This window comes from Elgaria multicarinata, chromosome 12 (assembly GCF_023053635.1).
Source record: "Elgaria multicarinata webbii isolate HBS135686 ecotype San Diego chromosome 12, rElgMul1.1.pri, whole genome shotgun sequence".
In the NCBI taxonomy this organism is placed as follows: domain Eukaryota; kingdom Metazoa; phylum Chordata; class Lepidosauria; order Squamata; family Anguidae; genus Elgaria; species Elgaria multicarinata.
The window spans coordinates 19,321,483-19,340,408 of NC_086182.1; the positions used below are offsets into that span (position 1 = coordinate 19,321,483).

The 18,926-nt window shown below is 46.2% G+C and overlaps 1 protein-coding gene across 1 annotated transcript; it reads left to right on the top strand.

Annotated features, from left to right (window-relative positions):
* The first annotated feature begins 2,419 nt into the window (after nt 1-2,419).
* LZTS1 (leucine zipper tumor suppressor 1) lies at nt 2,420-7,487 on the top strand. The gene is made up of 3 exons (XM_063139583.1): nt 2,420-2,839; nt 4,796-5,626; nt 6,819-7,487. The coding sequence occupies exons 1-3, from the start codon at nt 2,495-2,497 to the stop codon at nt 7,485-7,487; spliced, it is 1,845 nt and encodes a 614-aa protein (XP_062995653.1). The 5' UTR covers nt 2,420-2,494.
* Nucleotides 7,488-18,926: the final 11,439 nt, after the last annotated feature.

An 18,926-nucleotide genomic window follows, 5' to 3' on the forward strand; every position in this document is an offset into this window, starting at 1 on the left:
ATTCCTAAGGAGAGACAAAGATGCATTCCAGAAAGACATCAGATTTGTTCCAAATATAGTACTGAATGCGTGCAATTTAACACCATGTTGTATCCCTCATTTGTGTGGCTATGTACTGTTTTTGTTTTTAATATTGGTTCTTTGGAGATACCCAAATCTTATCCTAAGAACAGGCTGTGGACTGAAACAGACTCCTTGATGCTGTTCCATATCAGATCCCCAGAGAAAGACCCACTGCTCAAGGTGCTTCGCCTTCAGCTAACTCACAGCTCACTCACTGTCGGCGCCTCTGTCTCTGTGGCCAGATCGACACCAAGCAGGATATGACACTTTGAAAATGGTTTGCAAACTGTATATGGAGTGTGTCCTGGGTCCCAACAGTTATAAACCATTTTATACACCGTGTGCTATCTCCAGTATTCGAGGCAGTAAGCCTGTGTGCACCAGTTGCTGGGGAAAATGGGTGGGAGGGTGCTGTTGCACCATGTCTTGCTTGTTGGTCCCTGGCCGACGGCTGGTTGGCCACTGTGTGAACAGAGTGCTGGACTAGATGGACCTTTGGTCTGATCCTGCATGGCTCTTCTTATGTTCTTAAAGCAGTAGTGTAGATCCTGCCTACATCTTCATAGAACTCACGCAGAGACACATTGACTTCCTCCTCCCCTAAACTGTAGGGGTGACACCTTCTCACGTGGGTGTTTCATTAGGAAACACAGAGAGATGCCCAGCTATCAGGAGGCCTCCTCTGAATGATTGCCTTCAGGACCTTCTTATAGAGGCTCCTGCGAAGCATTTTTTGGGCTACTGAGGGAAAGGTGATACTGACCTGGATGACCCTTTTTGTTCCTATGAATGCATTAAAGAAGCGGCTGTGAGAATCAGAGAAGGCAGTGAGGGAGATCAGAAAAATCTCCTGCCACCAGAAACAGGTAGAAAAGCGGGAGAGCGGGATCTATGTTCCACGGTTTCCTCTTCGTGACGATATTTCTGCCATCAGCCACCTCTTCCCCCTCAAGTTCCCCTGAATCTTCGTTCTCTCCCACGCACAGTCTTCTGCAGCTGCCGGGCTGGAAACCATTTGTTTTAAATCCAGGCAGCAGGAGGAGGGACGGGAGGATTTTATTTTAGACCTGAGCTTATCTCCATCGGAACTTAGAGGCCGTTTGTGTGGAGAGAGCGGGCCTCGGACTCTGCCAGTGAGACTGAGACACAGCCTCCCAAACGCCCACGAGTGTGGAGAGCAGAAAAGCTTTTAGAGAGCAGCGGGGAGCCAGAATGGCTTCCGCTCCATCAGCCTGCTGCAGTGAATCAGCCTCCAAAACATTCCCCCTCCCTCTTTCCATTCTCCCAGAAGGAACTCGGATTGTGTTCTTTTTGATTATGCACTGATTTTCTGCAACTGCTCCATTCACACTGAACGGGGGGGAAATAGAATAGAATTTTATATAGGAACACGGTGGTGTAAGGCGTATTACTCGAGATCTACCAGAGTGATTTTGCTCATTTTTGTTTTAAACTGAAGCTTGAGCAGTGTAGATGTGTAGAAATTTTTGAAACTTCAAAAATGTTCAAAGCTTGGGCTTTAACAGCAATTCATGTCCTCTATGCTGAACAGGCAGGGCAGCCCCTCTTCCAGCGAGATGACGAACAGCCCTGCTTGGCCAGTCAGTGTGGCATGAAGGCGGGCCCCAAGTACTGCCATACTGTTAGGCTACCTCTGCCAACAGGGAGGAAGAAGGGGATTGTGATGGCCAATCACAGGCGCAAGGGAGGGGATTCATACTGCATGCAGATTTTGGAGAGGGGATTCACTATGCATGAGCTTCATTGGCACTATTTATGAGCCCTTCTGTGGTGAGGGGACTTGAGGAGGGAAAGCGAGAAAGGAGCAGGACTACTGCACTTGTAGAAACTTTGTTTCAGTTCACAAATCACTGGGAAATGCCCCAGTCACAATTTTGTTCCAGTTCGCAAATCTATATTCCACAACCAGGTGCCCTCCAGATGTTTTGGACTACAACTCCCGGAATTCCATGCTGACTGGGACTGATAGGAGTTGAAGCTACCAACATCTGGAAGACACCAGGTTGCGGAAGGCTGACATAGATGGATGTTTTCTGGACTCCACGTCTTGGGTTTTATGAGTCACCTATGAAGCTCAAGTTATTCCCATTTTACAGATGAGACAGTAAGACTGTGAAATGACTTAACCAACACCATGCACTGTGTCAATAGCAGCAGTGGCCCTTGTATTCAGGTCTCCCTCTATATCTCCACTGCAACTGTATTCTGTGAAGGCTTAGTTAGCTGCCTTTTCCATACTCACCAGTTCTCATTTCTTTCTCTCCCCTGCTCAGGTTTGTTGCTCCTTGGCACAGTGCGGCTTCTGCTATGACCACAACACCGGCCTTCTCCAGCAGTCAGGACGTCCCCCTAGAAGACACCCCCTGGGCGTTCTGTCTTCTGTGCACATCCTCCATCTGGGAGCATCACCATGGGAAGCGTGAGTAGCCTCATCTCCGGGCACAGCTTCCACAGCAAACACTGCCGTGCATCGCAGTACAAGCTGCGCAAATCGTCCCACCTGAAGAAACTGAACAGGTACTCAGATGGGCTGCTGAAATTCGGCTTCTCTCAAGAAATGGGCCACAACAAGTCCAGCTCCAAGGGCAACAAGAACGAGGACTTCTTCTACATCAAGGTCAACCAGAAAGCTCACCAGACAGACTACGCACCACTCTCTGGTGGAGAGCTGGGGCGCCAGGCTGGGTCCAGCAGCGTGGACTATGGCACCCCAACACCACCAAAACTGAAGCCAATCTCCAACCAGCTGGAACTAGTGAGTTGTGTGAAACCTGCTCAGTGTACAACAAAGTCCTTGTTTGTGTCAATGCAGGAAGAGCGCTGCTGGATCAGACCACAGGCCTGTCAAGTCCAGCTTTGTTTCTCACAGTTAGGGTGGCCATGTGCCCTACTTTATAGAGGTCAGTACTCTATTTGAAGGGCTGTCAGAGTATAGTCTTCTGTTTGAAGGCCTCTCCAGCACAACACCTGCTTAAAGATATAGAACCATAAAAAGGAGACTTGAGGTTTCCCATTGACAACACCTGACAGCAGCAGGCTGAACAGGCAGGCACTGTCTTTCCTGCTGTATTTAGATTTGTATTTCTATTTAAATTACAGTAATTGTTTCTAAATTTGCATAGGAAATACTATGCAAATCTGTGTTCTCTTTTGTCCTCTTTTTGGGGTGATGCATGTCCTAGTTTTTGGCAATGCCTGAGTGGCCACTCTGCCCACAGTGCATCTGGGAAGCCCACAAAAAGAAATGAAGGCAACAGCCTTCTCTCACCATTGTTTAGAGTAGTTCACAGGGATCCCCTGGCATGTGAACCGCCCAGAGAGCTCCGGCTATTGGGCGGTATAGAAATGTAATAAATAAATAAATAAATAAATAAATAAATAAATAAATAAACAAATAAATAAGGAAAAATAGCAGCATTCTACAAGAACATTTTGATTTGGCACAGAAGAGAAAGAAAGGTCGGCAACAATCTCATCACCCTTGGGAAGGAAGGCTTTCCAAAGCCGGAGGAACTACCACAGAGAAGGCCCTGTCTATTCTAAATGCATAATATATTTCTCCTACTGATGGTACTTGGAGAAGGGTCTGGTCTGAGAGTCTCAATGTGTGGGCATCATGATTTCCCCCCATATCAAATATTTCAGTTCAGCTACTTTTAAGATAAACTATTCGGAGATTCCTAGACAATAGGCCTATATACACCATTCACTGGGGAACATGGCCGGACACCTGTGTCCTGCTTGTGGGTTTCTGGTCAAAAGCTGCTTGACCACTGTGTGAACAGATTGCTGGACTAGATGGACCTTTGGTCTGTTCCAGCATGGCTCTTCTTATGTTCTTACGTTCTTATTCATACAGCATGCAAAATTAACATATTTTTTTTAGTTTGGCTTTTTATGAATATCAAATAAACATTCGGAATCAAATCCTCATCTATTTAGGTCAGCCAAAACTTTTCCAGGAAAAAATCCCATTCAATTTTTTTGGGGGGGGAAATCTCCTGGTTGTACCCACTATTTCAGAAGTCCCGTCCATCTTGGTGTAAGGCCTTTAGTGTCATAGTACCCACTCTCTGGAACTCCCTACCACTACAAATTAGGCAGATTGCAACCCTGCTGGCTTTTAAGCGCCTCCTGAAAATATTCCTTTTCCAACAGGTGTTCCTATCAAGGTAATACTTCTCTTCTACCAGGACTTGTTTTTGTACATTGCTTGAAAATGTCTTTCATATATAAGAGATCCATAAATATTATCAACAAATAAATAATCCTATGCATGGTTGTCTGGGGAATGCTGGGAGTTGTAGGTCTTATTTCTGTCTAAATGTGCATAGGGTTGCACCCTGGATAAATTATTGTGTGTGTGTGTGCGCGTGTGTGTGTTTGCAGAAAAGAAAGTTATCCTCATGCCTCTTCCAACCAAAACTCTATAGGAACTATCCAAGGTGCTGAACCCTTGGGCTTCTATTCCATTCTCGGTTTTAGTCACAACCAGCCAAAACTCTAAAGGAGCTATCCAAGGTGCTGAACCCTATGGATAGCCCGTTTAGAGTTGTAGCTGATTTTGACTGAAACTGAGAATGGAATCTCAGCTCCACTGAAATCAGAGCTACCAGCCTCCACTAGCCTCTTCTCTGGCAATAGGTAGAAAAGGCCATGTGCTGGAGGCTCCTCTGTCTGCACTAACCAGCCAGTTTCTCCTTCTCTCCAGGCTACAGACAAGAGTGCCACAAGGCCCACAGCCTTCAAGCCAGTCCTCCCTCGCTCAAACACAGTCCTCCTCTCGTCCCCGGAGCACGGCAGCAGCCATGCCCCCCAGCCTCTCCAGTCCCAGGACAAAGCCAAGGATCTGGACGTTAAGCCCGCGCCGTGCTCCGGAGGACTGTCGGACTCAGGAAGGAACTCTATGTCTAGCCTCCCCACTCACAGCACGGCCAGCAGCTACCAATTGGACCCTCTTGTCGCTCCCGTAGGGCCCATCAGCCGGTTTGGGGGCTCGGCCCACAACATCACCCAGTGCGCTATCCTGCAGGACAGTAACATGATGAGCCTGAAGGCCCTGTCTTTCTCTGATGGGGGCACCAAGATCCTCAACCCCAGCAAAGCTCCATCTGCTAACCCCCATGGGGCTGAGAAGAATGCCTGTGTCCGCTCGCCCATCTCCACAGAGGAGTCGGCGATCCAGGAGTTGGAGCAGAAGCTGCTGGAGAGGGAAGGGGAGCTGCAAGAGCTCCAGTGCAGTTTCGAGGAGAAGGAGATCACCTCCTGCCAGAGCTACGAGGAGAAGCAGAGGCGTTGCCGGGACGAGATGGAAGGGCTGAAGCAGAAGTGCAACAGCAAGCTGAAACAGAATTCACAGAAGAGCCAGAGGGCTCAGCAGCTTCTGCAGCTCCAGGTGTTCCAGCTGCAGCAGGAGAAGAAGCAGCTTCGGGAGGAGCTGGCAAACCTGATGAAGGAGCAGGACTTGCTGGAGTCCAAGCTGAGGTCCTACGAGAAAGAAAAGACCAACTATGCTCCAGCCCTGGAGGAAACGCAGTGGGAGGTGAGGCTCTGCTCCGTCTTAAGGTCACGTTTGCATGGAGGCCAAGAGGATAAAGCAGGGGTTGTGAGTGCAAGGTGGACAACGGCGCATCCAAAAAAGTTTTGTCAACGTGGATTGGCTGGGGTACTGACCTGTAGTAGGTACTTGTTGTGATGCGTAGTGACAGAGGTGAATTTGAAATTGGGGAGGTTCGGAAATCCGTAGCCCATTAGGAGCTGGGCTCAAGTTCCTCTAAATGTAGGCCCAGCTCATAATGGGCTTTGTGCCCACCTCCTTCCAGTCCTCCCCCTGCCATACAAACCTCTCCTTTTGTGAAGGGGTTGGGGAACTGGGTGCTTGGAGGGCTCACTCGTGGAGCCAGAAGATTCCTTGAAGATGTCTCCCTCACTAGCCTGGACACACCTGAGCAATGCCAAAATGCCATTTTTTGCAGGAATCAATGTAACTTGCTAAAACCATGTTGGAATTGACCATATGAAATATTTTTTGTGCTGTTGGGCAATATCATGTGATTAATGCGAACATAATGTAGGCTATTTCCAGAGGGGTAGCTGTGTTATTCTTTAATAAGACTAAGTTCATATAACTTAAGCTTTAACCCTACACGCCCTCTGCAGTTGGGTTGTTGGCTAGTTCTTCCAGATGCCCATGATTGCCTGTGATTTGCATATAATGGAACTGAATATATATAATGGTTCAAGTGGCCTTTGTATTAGGGTCAACTTTCCATTTGTAATCCCTTTATCCTTAAACCATTCTAGTTTGGGCTTAATGTTTGGTTTGCTGCCAGTGAAGGTACTTTGCACAGCTGTGCAGGTTAGTCAAGGTGAGAATGGTAAAGATCTAAAATGAAGGCTCACATCCCTTTTTCCAGTGTAATAGAGCTTACAGCTGCGATCCTATTCATAGAACTCTCCAGATGATCTAATCCAGGGGTGGGCAATTTGCGGGCCTTGGGCCAAATGCAGCCCTCAGAATGATTTCAAAGCCTTCTGCAAGTGATTAGTTTCACAAGAATGATCTGCCCACCCCCCAGCAGCCTGGGGAGGAAGGGAGAGAGAGAGAGAGAAGGGATGACCTAGCCAACTTTTGACCCTGTCCCTGCCTACCACAGAACCATGCTGCAGTTTTGGCCACAGGTGAGCCAAATTGTAGAGGGCCTGCTGACTCCCACTGTCATGTGTCCCTACAGGTTTGTCAGAAGTCTGGCGAAATCTCTCTCCTGAAGCAGCAGCTGAAGGAATCTCAGACAGATCTCAACAGCAAGACCAGCGAGGTCCTCAACCTGAAAGCTCAGCTGAAGGATATCCGGGCTAAGATGGAACTGCTGGAGATGAAGATCCAGGATTTGGAGGACTCGCTGCGGGCCAAGGCCATGGAGCTGGAGGTATGTGAGAATGAGCTCCAACGCAAGAAGAACGAGTCGGAGCTGCTGAGGGAGAAGGTGAACCTGCTGGAGCAGGAGATTGCAGAGCTCCGAACGGAACTGACGATCCTCAGGGAGGAGATGAAGTGTGGGGTGGCCTCTGCTGGCCTGGAGGCTTGTGTGACAGAGGATGCCCAAGCCCTGTGGAGGGAAGTGGAGAAGCTGAAGGCAGAGCTGCGGGAGGAGCAAGACAACAACCAGCAGATGACGGTTGGCTTCCAGCATGAACGGCAGACCTGGAAGGAGGAAAAAGAGAAGGTGATCCACTACCAGAAGCAGCTACAGCAGAGCTACCTGCACATGTACAAACGGAACCAGAATCTGGAGAAGATGCTCCAGCAGCTGGCTGCAGGAGAAGATGGCAAAGAGCCCTTTGACCTTGACCTCCATGGTACTGATGTCCCTTATGAGGATATCATTGCCACTGAAATCTGAAGGGTGCTTATCTTCTTGCCCACTCTACAGGAAATGGGTCTCTCTTTCAACCAGGGGGTTGTGTACAGTCCAGGAGAACCACCTGTTTATTGGTTGAGGTCCTTGTCTGGCCAAAATGGATCACCAGCTGTTGTCATGCCACATCTGGGGGGAGGCACTGTCCCCTACCCATCATGCCCAATGCATCTCACTGGGTTGGTGACCGCTTCTCATGCATCCCGTTGAGAAAGGGCAAGAGGGGAGGTGTTACCAGTTGACTGCTCCGTCAGGGTAGGAGTTGACACAAGAGCTGCTTCGGTAGAAAATATGCGAGCATCTCCGTGCCAGATAGAACAGGTAGCTCCCTCTTAGCCACACCCCAGGTACAAATTGCCAAGGACTACTAGAGAAGGAGAAGTGTAGTCTCGGGGGCGCCCCCTGCAGCCATTGGGCACGCCATTGCAGTTCCCTTGCAGCCACTGAGCTGTGAGATGAGGACTGTGGACACTCCAAGGGCTTCTTCATTGCCATGTGGGAGGACTTTGGGGAAAAGGGCAGCCTTTGACCCTTCAATCCTTTGTTTAAGGAAGAGTAATGCACAGAGAGAGAGAGAGAGAGAGAGAGAGAGAGAGAATACACATGCACAGATATGCAGTGAGACCACCATCACAGGTCCTGAAGGATATCCTGTCGATTCGCATTGGCTGAAGATATATGAGTGATGTATTCTCCCGGGGCGAGGAAGCTAGTAACAGGTTCCTGGGATATTTAGAGAGCAGACAGAGTGTAAAGCATTCTCTCCTTTTCCTCGTGGGGGGAAAATAGCCCCCTTCCACTGGTTGCCTGTGGAGGGCCCACTTTCTCCCAAATAGTTTTCCTCTCAGAAATTATTCAGTTCGTTAAGCATTAGAACCCATCCCGTTTGCAACCCCAAACACAAATACCAATGGGTGTGTGTTTCTCCACCAAAGCTTGGGTGTTCCCGAGCTTACGGTTGCATCTGAAGCATGTGTTTTGTAGAAAAATGCGTGCTTTAAAAATATGCATTTCCACACCATTAGTCAATGAGGGTCAAAGTAGCATTTTGGTGTACGCTTAAAAAATGCATGGTCAAAGGCACACTTTTCCCATTGCAGAGGGTGGGTGGGGGGAAATCGGGAATGAGGCCAACCTTCAAGGTGGACATCAGAAAACCTGAAGGAGCTGGAGACTCGCTGGTTGTCCCATTCCTAGAAAAAAATGGGCTATTGTTCTAAGCCAGGGATGGGCAGAAAGTAGATATCCAACTCCTAGAAGCCCCTGGCAACATGGCCAGTGATCTGGAATGCTGGGAGCTGAAGTCGAAATACTTCCTGCCCACCCCTGGTCTAGGCTTCTAGAAGCCATAGACTGGCATTCAGCCACTGGATCTTCCTTGTTCTTTATTCATAATTTAACTTTGCCTCTTTCCTGAGCAAGCTGGAATTGGGAAAGGTATATTTTTATTTATTTATTTCTGTGGAGAGGAAAAACCAACCACCCTGAAATGACCTTGTGTTTTTTGAATGGGAATGTTTATATATCTAAAATGTGAATATTTTTTATCGATCTTTTTTTTTTTTCATTCTGCAAATACTTAGTGTTTACTTCTTCACATTTCCTCTCTCCTGTTGTTGTCACCGAAAAGGGTGTTTTGAGCCCACAAAATCCCTTCTTCCTTTATGTAAACATCCCAGGGGCTGTGAAATGTAAAGGTAGTTAGAGTAAAAACTCAACCAGCAGGCACCCACCCAAAACCAGGGAAAATGGCGTAGATGTTCCAGATGGATCGAAAGGTTTTAGGCTAATTATCTTCTTGGGGGAAGGAATCGATCATTTAAAAGCCAAGCCATGACTTATCCCACAGAGGTCTCTGCATCTTCTTTGTACAGTGGTCCCCAACCCAGGACAGATCCCAAATTGATGCGGTATAAGCTGGTCCATATAGCAACACCTGGATGAGGAGAATCTGCTTCAGCCCTAGTGGCAGTAGAAGAGCCAAAAGTTGCCAGGGCAGGGCAGCATTGCCTGACTGAGAAAGCCACACCAAGAATGGAGGCCATTACTGAGGCGACAGCAAAGCAAGAGAGGCCTACATTTCTCATGGGATTTCCCGGTGAGGCAGGGAACGCCGCAGCCTTACGCCAGCTGGTTTAAAGCTAGCAGGCCATAGGCCAGGAAGAAATATCCCACAGGTCAAGCGTCAGCCTAGAACCTGACCCGGGGAAGAAAGAGGAGGATCCCATGTGCCCTTGCACTGGTCTGACTCTCTTGCTGAGGGCTGAGAAGGTGGGAGTGGCCTAAGAGGCCCGTGAGGGACATTTGGCAGCAGGAAGGGTGTTGAGGAAACCCCTCATTGCACACTCCAGCGATGGGCATCGGTTTTCCTTCCTCCCTCCCCGTGTGAGACATGGTGGCCCTTGAACCCTGCAAAATGGCACCCCCACTCCCACATAGTAAAATATAATATTTAATGTTTTTATATTATTATTATTATTATTATTATTATTATTATTATTATTATTGAAAACAAACTTACTTTTTTAATTATTTATTTTTTATTATTATGCTGAGTTCAAGTAATTCTATCTTGACATTCTTCCAAATAAATTTATCAATTAACTTCTGGATTACATCCATTCATAAATAAAAATATTAATGAAGAAGACCTATAAAAAAAACTCATACCAGTCAAATATTCCCTCATGGGGGAGGGCTATCTTGGGTCCTGAATTTTGCATTCAAATCTAAAATAAAGAGCCTCCATTTTTTTCTATATTAGAGATATTCCTATTTCCCATTTCCTAAGAAAAGCTCAAAGTGGCCCACAATAAAAATAAAACCATAAGATGAATATTTTAAAAACATCAATCCCAAATATAATAAGACTCGAATCCAGTAGTATAAAAAGCAACAATACAGCAGCAGCAGCAATAAAGGTTGTTTTTAAAAAAAGAAAAGAAAAAAAGAGGCAGTTAAAATCAGAACAATAAAACAGGGTTCTGGATAGGGTTGCACTCCCCCTGAAGGAGAAGGTTCATAGCTTGGGGGTTCTCCTAGAACCATCTCTGTCACTTGAGGCCCAGGTGGCCTTAGTGGCACGGAGTGCCTTCTACCAACTCCATTTGGTGGCCCAGCTATGACCCTATCTGGACAGGGATAACCTAGCTTCAGTCGTCCATGCTCTGGTAACCTCCATATTAGATTACTGCAATACCCTCTACATGGGGCAACCTTTGAAGACGGTTCAGAAGCTGCAGCTTGTGCAAAATGCAGCAGCCAAATTGATAACTGGAACCAGAAGGTTCGAGCATATAACACCGATTGTGGCCCACTTGCATTGGCTACCAATACATTCCCGAGCCAAATTCAAGGTGCTGGTTTTAACCTATAAAGCCTTACATGGCTTGGGACCACAATACCTGATGGAACGCCTCTCCCGACATGAACCTACCCGTACACTGCGCTCAACATCTAAGGTCCTCCTCCAAGTGCCTACTCCGAGGGAAGCTAGGAGGATGGCAACAAGGGAGAGGGCCTTTTCAGTGGTGGCCCCCCAATTATGGAATGTTCTCCCCAATGAGGCTCGCCTGGCACCAACATTGTTATCTTTTCGGCGCCTGGTCAAGACCTTTCTCTTCTCCCAGGCATTTAACATTTAACAACATATGTTAAGTTTGCTTGTTTTTAATGGACCCCAGAAATGTTGTTGTTTAAAATGGATACAGTTTCATACTGTTGTTTTTATATATTTTTGATGGTTTAAAATTTTGTATACTTTTTTTTTTTAAATGTCCACTTTTTTTTTTTTAAATGTCCACTGTTTTTAACTTTTGTAAACCACCCAGAGAGCTTCAGCTATGGGGCGGTATATAAATTTAATAAATAAATAAATATAAATAAATAAATAAATACTTTCTAGAAGCCAAGCACCTTCCTAAAAAGGAAGCTTTTTTATATAACTTTTGGAAGGCCATTAAAAAGAGGGCAAAATGTCCCTCCCTCAGGAGGGAGTTCCAAAGCCTGAGCACAGACACCAAAAACATAAACACCAATAAGCCCTTAAAAAATAGACATCCTTTAGGACAGGGGTGGAGGAACCTAATTTGGTGTGGGTGCCAAATTGACCCCCTCCCCTGACCAATAAGGCAGGCTGGATCATGTTTGGGCAAGGCAACACCACTAAACCATGCTTCTTCTCAGCCATCAAGTTGGGTGCCTCCTTTGCACACCACTTGCCATCCCAAATTAAACAGCGAGGAGTATCTGGTGATTTAATTGGCTGGTGTTTGAAGGCCACTGGAGGAATTGTGGAAATGGGGAACCTGCATGGGCTGGATTAAGCCCACAGGCTGGAGGTTCCCCAATCCTGCTTTAGGGACACTCAGAATCTGATTCCTGAGGCAGCCACCTCACTCTTCCACACAGTGGCCCTTTGCCAGCCAAGGAGAGAGGCTCTCCACAGAGCAAATTGGTCTTAAAGATTCCCAGTTCATGGCAGCCATTTTGGTGCCTTCCCAGGTGCCAAGGCGAGACCAAGACAATTTGCTTCCTGAAGCACAGTAGCAAACAGCACCCCCACCCAAGTCAAGGTACATAGTATCCAAGGCCAGCCACATTATTTTGGCATCTGAGACAGGAATTCTCACAGACACCTGGCAGTAAGAATGCAACCAATGGAATAACTCGCCTTTTGCTGCCCTTTTGTGATGGCCAAAATCAGCCGCCTGAGGCAGCTACCTCACACTGCCTCATGGCACAGCTAGCCCTGCCAACTGCTTGCTTTATTTCTTCATATAATTATGTATTTATCCGACTATTTAAATGTACAAGCCACTCCACCACAACAAAGTGCTTCCGAATAAAATGCAATGGGACGCAATATCTGATAAAATGCCAGATATAAAATGAAAGGGCAAAGAACAAAAGACAAAAGACGCCAGTTTAAAACAAGGCAAAAAGGATTCAGTTAAAAGCTTTTTTAAATAAAAAAAGAAGGTTTTTCCCTACCACCTGAAAATCAGTAGGAAAGATGCCAAGTGCATAGGAATATCTGTTGCTGGGAATTCTGGTTCTTTTTGGCTCGATAGAGTTCTGCAATATGTGCAGCCCACTTTGTGTCAGGGAGCTGAGCTGTGCTCTACTCCCCAAACAACAGGATTATTAATTTTTTGCACATTTTGGAGTATGGAGGAAGGTTCTGCACTTTATACAAACTGCTTAGCAATTTGCGCAAATTCAGCCGTAAATTGCGGGAATGCTCAAAAATGCGCGCAAAATACCCAGAAATTTGCACAAATCGCTCAGATGTTTGCGCAAATTGCTCAGAAGTTTGCACAAATTTGCAAGACCTTCCCAAACCCATCCCCCATGAAAATTCCCATCAAATCCATGACCCGCCTGACTTGGTTGTCAAGAAACATGTTGAATTCTATCCCACAAATGGATTTCTCTGACAAGCAGGGAATTGTGACACTGAGTCCTCCTTCAGCAAGAAAGCTCTAGATTTCAAAGCTACCTGTCATATTTCAGATGTGGAAGTCAGTGATAGAGCACTTGATTCACAGGCAGAAGATCCCAAGTTCTTTTCTAGACATCTCCAGGTGGAACTGGGAAAAACTTCTATATAAAACCCTGGAGAGCCACTCCCAGGAGACAAAACTGAGATAGAAGGGGCAGTGGTCTGATGTAAATAAAAGACAGTTTCCTATGGTGGAAACTCTCACAAGCCAACTTCTTCTGATGCATTAGGGATGTGGTGGGAGAAACATTCCCATCTATGAGCTAATTCTGTCCTGCTGATGCTAGAGAATTTTGTCCTCCCCAAACAACGGCAGCTCTCCACCTCTGTTCCTAGTGCATCCATTGTAGAAAGTGCTCAGGCTAATGTGGAACATCCCCTGCTGTTCTCAGAGCCCTGCTCTTGGCTCACCCTTTCTGCAAACTTTGTCCACTTGTGACTTAAAAATTGTACTTGCCGCACAAGGCCGTCTGGCGCGACAGAACCTAATGCAAGCGCATGCCCCTAAATGCCCAACTTCAACATCAGTTTGAGATTTCCTAAAATGTTGCATGCTAGACAATTCACCTGTGCAAAGGAAAACTTGCGGTTGGAGCCAATTCACATGACTACCCTGACATCATCAGGTTTATTTTTTTATTTTATTTATTTATTGCATTTGTATACCGCCCCATAGCCAAAGCTCTCTGGGTGGTTCTCATAAGATAAAACATTTAAAAACGATATACAAAAATTTTAAACCACAAAAACATACAAAATGCGCATACAATTAAAACCACTGTAACAACTTTAGAAATGATGAGCCAAAAAAACAGACCCAAGATCATTACATATTGCTAAATGCCTGGGAGAAGAGAGTTAGCAGTTCCTTACACAGTTTGGCATAAAGTAAAACAGTTATGAGGTCGGTTCAGGACACTCAGCCCACATTGACTGCTCCACTACAGGATTTACTTCTGGAAGCTCAAGGTCATGTGGTATTCAGTATGTGGGTTAAGTGGCAATCTAGGTACTTGGTGAAGCAATTATATGTCTACCATATGCAAAACTGAGGCCAGATTCACTGGCCCTGTCTCAACATGCCAGCTTTGTCATTTGTATCCTCCACATACTTCAGAAGAAGATAGATTGGACAATCTGGTTTTCTTTTCACAACAATCCTGCTCAAGACCAACCACTAAGCTTCATAGCTGAGCCAGGATTTGAACCTGGGACTCCCCACTCCAAGAATGACATTGGGAGGGATCCAGACTTAGGCCATAGCTAGACAGGGCTTTATCCCGGGGTGAACCCCGGGATCATCCCTGTGTGTCCACATGACTCACAGGGGATCCCAGGATCAGGAAGGGATGATCCCTCCCTTGCTCCGGGATATAGCCCTCCCCTTTGGCCCCAGTTTTTCCATGGTCCTGGGCTGAGCCCAAGACTGCAGAACGTGTGGCTGGTTGCCGTGGGTTGACCCAGCTCCACACGATTCCTCACAAGGAGCTGGGAGCCACACATGGGGTGCAGCGCTCCTCAGGAGAGCTGCACCCATCGGGGGTAGGGGGGGAGCGAGGAAAGTGAGTTAAATTTCAAAAAGCATTTGTGCGCTGCTGGTCCTTTAAGAACAATTTTAAAATGGCAGGCGCAATGCCTCTCCTGAGGTCGTCACACATTGTGTGTAAACAGAGGAGGGATCTCGCTTTAAACACAACGCGAGATCTTCCCTCCTCCATCACAGGATAACAGGTAGGTCTAGCTAAGGCCTTAGACATGGTTAGAGTAGATCCACTGAAATCTCTAAGGTCCCATCTATTTCAATGAGTTAACTCCAAGTACAACTAAGTATAGATCCAACGTGCTATCTTTGTCCTAGTTTATAGGTTTAAGGGTACAGAAGATTTCCTAAAATGCTGCATGCTAGACAATTCATACTCTGTGGAACTACACAGTCAATCTTATGTGCATTTGCATAGAACATTAAATTTTCTGAAAATGATTTAGTACTCCTCAGTGCATTTAAGGGTTGCTCACTGTCCAAGGGAAAAAAACAAGCCCAGCCTGTAGTTTAGAGATTTAATATGTAGAAATCAGCATGTGAAACTTGTTATGGCACAAAGATAAACATTACCACCTTCTTGTTGCTGCAGCTCAAACTGCTGTTAAATGGAATGCTACGGGGGCTGGTTTAAGTAGGGTGACCATATGAGAAGGAGGACAGGGCTCCTGGATCTTTAACAGTTGTATTGAAAAGAGAATTTCAGCAGGTGTCATTTGTATATACGGAGAACCTGGTGAAATTTCCTCTTCATCACAACAGTAAACCGCCCAGAGAGCTTCGGCTATGGGGCGGTATATAAACGTATTAAATAAATAAACAGTTAAAGCTGCAGGTGCCCTGCCCTCTTTCAAATCTGGTCACTCTAGTATAGCTCCTGCACCTTTAACTGTTGTGATGAAGAGGGAATTTCACCAGGTTCTCCATATATACAAATGACACCTGCTGAAATGCCCTTTTCTATGCAACTGTTAAAGATACAGGAGCCCTGTCCTCCTTCTCATATGGTTACTGTAGTTTAGGAGCTGGCAATTATTAAGGTGGCCGGATGCTACAGAAGACAGGGTTCCTGCCCTTTTAATAGTTAAGCGATACCTGCTGAAATGCCCTCTTCTGCACAGCTATTGAAGGTGCAGCAGCCCTGTCTTCTTTTTTGCATCTGACCACCCCAAGCCGCTCTACACCTACATTCCACCTTGCTCCACTTTCTGCAAGTTACTGCACTGCGATCATCATCCCTAGAACTTGAGATAGATGCTGGGAGTCCTATTTTCTCCGCACAGCCACAAATGACTGGGCAAAACGCCTCCTGCATCCCTCTCAACTTGCCCTGATGATTATAAAGTCACTTTGAGGCTTGTGAACACGAAGCCTAGCAGTGTTCTCTTCTTTTCCCCCACTGCCTGCCAGTCAGCTAATTGGGTTTGTGCACATATGTTTCTGATTAGCAAAATTTGCATTGTTAATTGCAGTCTTAAAACTGGTCTGCTCCCTGGTGAGACGCCAGCGAATCCCAGGGGTTTAATTACCTCTGGGTGGGAGGGGCTCTCTCCCAGTGCCGTCTGCTTTCTTTCTCTTCCCCTCCACCCACTTTGCCTAGGTGCAGGGTACCAGCTGCTGGCAGGCATCATTAAAAATGAGGTTTCATTTCATTTTCTCACTTTGGCCTGAAAGCACCTTTAATAAATGGGTAAAATGCCTCCTGTACAAAGTCAGTTCATTTTATTGCACATAACCATAGGTTCTCACAATTTTGCAACAGCAACAAAAAGAGAGACAGAGGTCCTAAAAACCTATTCACAGTAGTTGCTAAAAAGTTTAGAGGAGAGGTGCTAAAAACTGTTGCTGTAGTTTGCGCACATGACGAACTGATTTGAGTCCTCTACTTGATTCATTACAGAAGGATCCGGATCTACAAGTAGTTTACACATCTAACCAACAAGTTCTATCAGACTTCCCAGCAAAGGTGCAAGAACTCTTTTCCAGTGGGTTCTTGTCAGCTGGGAGGTGGGCCCTTGTCACACTGCCAACCACACCGACCCTTAATGCCAGCTTTGACTCCTTTTATGTTCGTAGGCCTCCCATCCTGCACATGAGAACAGGATTCTGTGGTGTAGTGGTTAGAGCAGACATCCTGAAACTAGTGCCCTCCAGGTGTCATTGGACTACAATTAACATCATCCCCAGCCAGTATGGCCAATAGAGGCACTAGGTTGGGAAAGCCTAGTTTAGAGTGTCAGATCAGGACTGTAGAGAGTCCAATTCAAATCCTTGCTCTGCCATAAAGATTACTAGGTGGCTTTGGTCCGATCATGCATCACTCTGCCTTGCCTCACAGGGGTCTTGTGAGCATAAAATGAGAAGCAAGGAGAACATAAAATGAGAAGCAAGGAGAACAATCTATATACTGCCCTGAATGAAGAAATGAAAATACACCTTCACACGCAAATGAACAGGAGCCAAACCAAGCAGAAAACTACTCCCAAGCAAACCTGAGCTGAAATTTCACATGCCCTTCATAGAATTCAAACTAGTAAATATCCTGAACCAGTTAGCAAACTAAACCAGTTAGCAAACTAAAGTGAACTTGGGGAAAGCTAAGCCCAAACAGAAACTGAGCCCTCCCCACAAAACATGCTGAGTTGAGCTTCCCGATTCCAAAATGGGGGCTGAGGAGGAGAGGTTCTCCAAATTGGAGGGACATTAAAACCAGGCCAGGCCTCAAGTATGTATTGTCAGTTAAAATAATAAAGCTCCATAATCCCATGCCCACTTATCTCCATTGAACTCAGTGAGACCTACCTTGGAGTATGTATAGGTCTGCACTCTAAATTGAGTTTAAATAATTTTAATTTCTCATCCTTTACAAAAGCCAGCATGAGTTAGTCTCTTCCTCTGACTGGCTAAGAAATTTAATTCTTCATTCCCCCAACAGCCAATGCTTTGAGCCTTAGCTGAAATGTGAAAGCAAGAAAGGACTCACTGGCATAGACTTAAACTTTTTGCCCTGAGCAAAATCGTTCAAGTCTATATAGAGCAGGTGTTTATAATGGCCCAGATAAGTCTTAGAGCAGAGGTCCCCAACCTTTTTGTGTCAGTGGGCACACTCACAAAATGGCTGCCTTGGAGGAGGGGGCTTGCCCATTCATAAAATGGCTGCCATGATGGGCATGGCCAGTCACAAAACATTCATTTCCCAGAGGGTAAACTAATGAGACTAAAAGAAAAGTAACTTCCCCAAGAACCTAAATACAAGGCAGAGATGGGGTGTGATCTCAGGAGCACAAAATCACTCTTTTGAACCCCCAAAAAAGATGGTGCTGGAAAAAAGCCTTTTGCTTTCCAGCATGCCTGCATCCTGGTTTTAAAATATTTCATTAAAGTCACAGGACCTGAAGGGTGCCAAGAGTAGTGTGCCCAGACTCAAAAAGGCATGTCCGCACCATAGGGTGTAGAGGAAGGGAGGGGGAGGATCTCGTGATATGCTGATCGTGAGATCCTTCCCCAGGGTTCACACGCGGCATGTGACGTCCAGGGAGGAAGCATTGATGTCACGGCTGCCATTTCTTTTTTCTTTTTTTTGGAAGAAGTGGGGCTGGTTGCACAAGAGCGAGGCCCCGCTCCAATGAAAAAGTAAGGAAAAAACTTTCCCCCTGAAATCGCCCCCCAAGCCCCCTCCCTGTCATCCCAGGGGTGGCAAAATTGCTGCCAGCCCCTTCCTTGATGGACACGGAGCCATGCCACGTGGCTCTGTGCCCATTTCTGGTGCTGTGCTTACTCGCAAGTAAGCAGGCACCAGGAGGGACAGGCGCCCACACCTCCCATGATCCCATTACCGCAGACAAAATCGGGATAACTGGGCAACCAGTTATCCCACAAAAATGGAGGGGTCATCTCTGGTTGCCCCCGGGATCCCCTGTGCATCATGTGGATGGACAGGAATGACCTAGGGTTGACCCCGGGATGAAAGTCTCATGTAGACAGGCCCAAAACCTTCCAAGAGGCAACAACAATTTGCCACTTAAAAGAATCCAGTATTTCTGTTCTTCAATTCCCTCTTCACCCCCCACCACCACTGTAGTTTGGTTTGATTTGATTGTGTAGAAATGTTTTTCAATCTTTCTTGAACATGAATTCATAAACCACTATCTATTGGCAGCGTCAATGACATGAACATTGCCAGTTCCAACATTTCAGAGCTGGTTTGTTGTTTTCTGACAACAACTGGCAATCAATACCATCCACATAGAATGACAGCATTGGAAAGGAGCTTGAAATTTGAGAACAACGTCATCCCTGTGTAAGTCTTTGGGGGGAACAGTGGACAATATCTGACAAATTACTGGTAGATACTTGTCAAACTTTCAACTCCTACAATAAG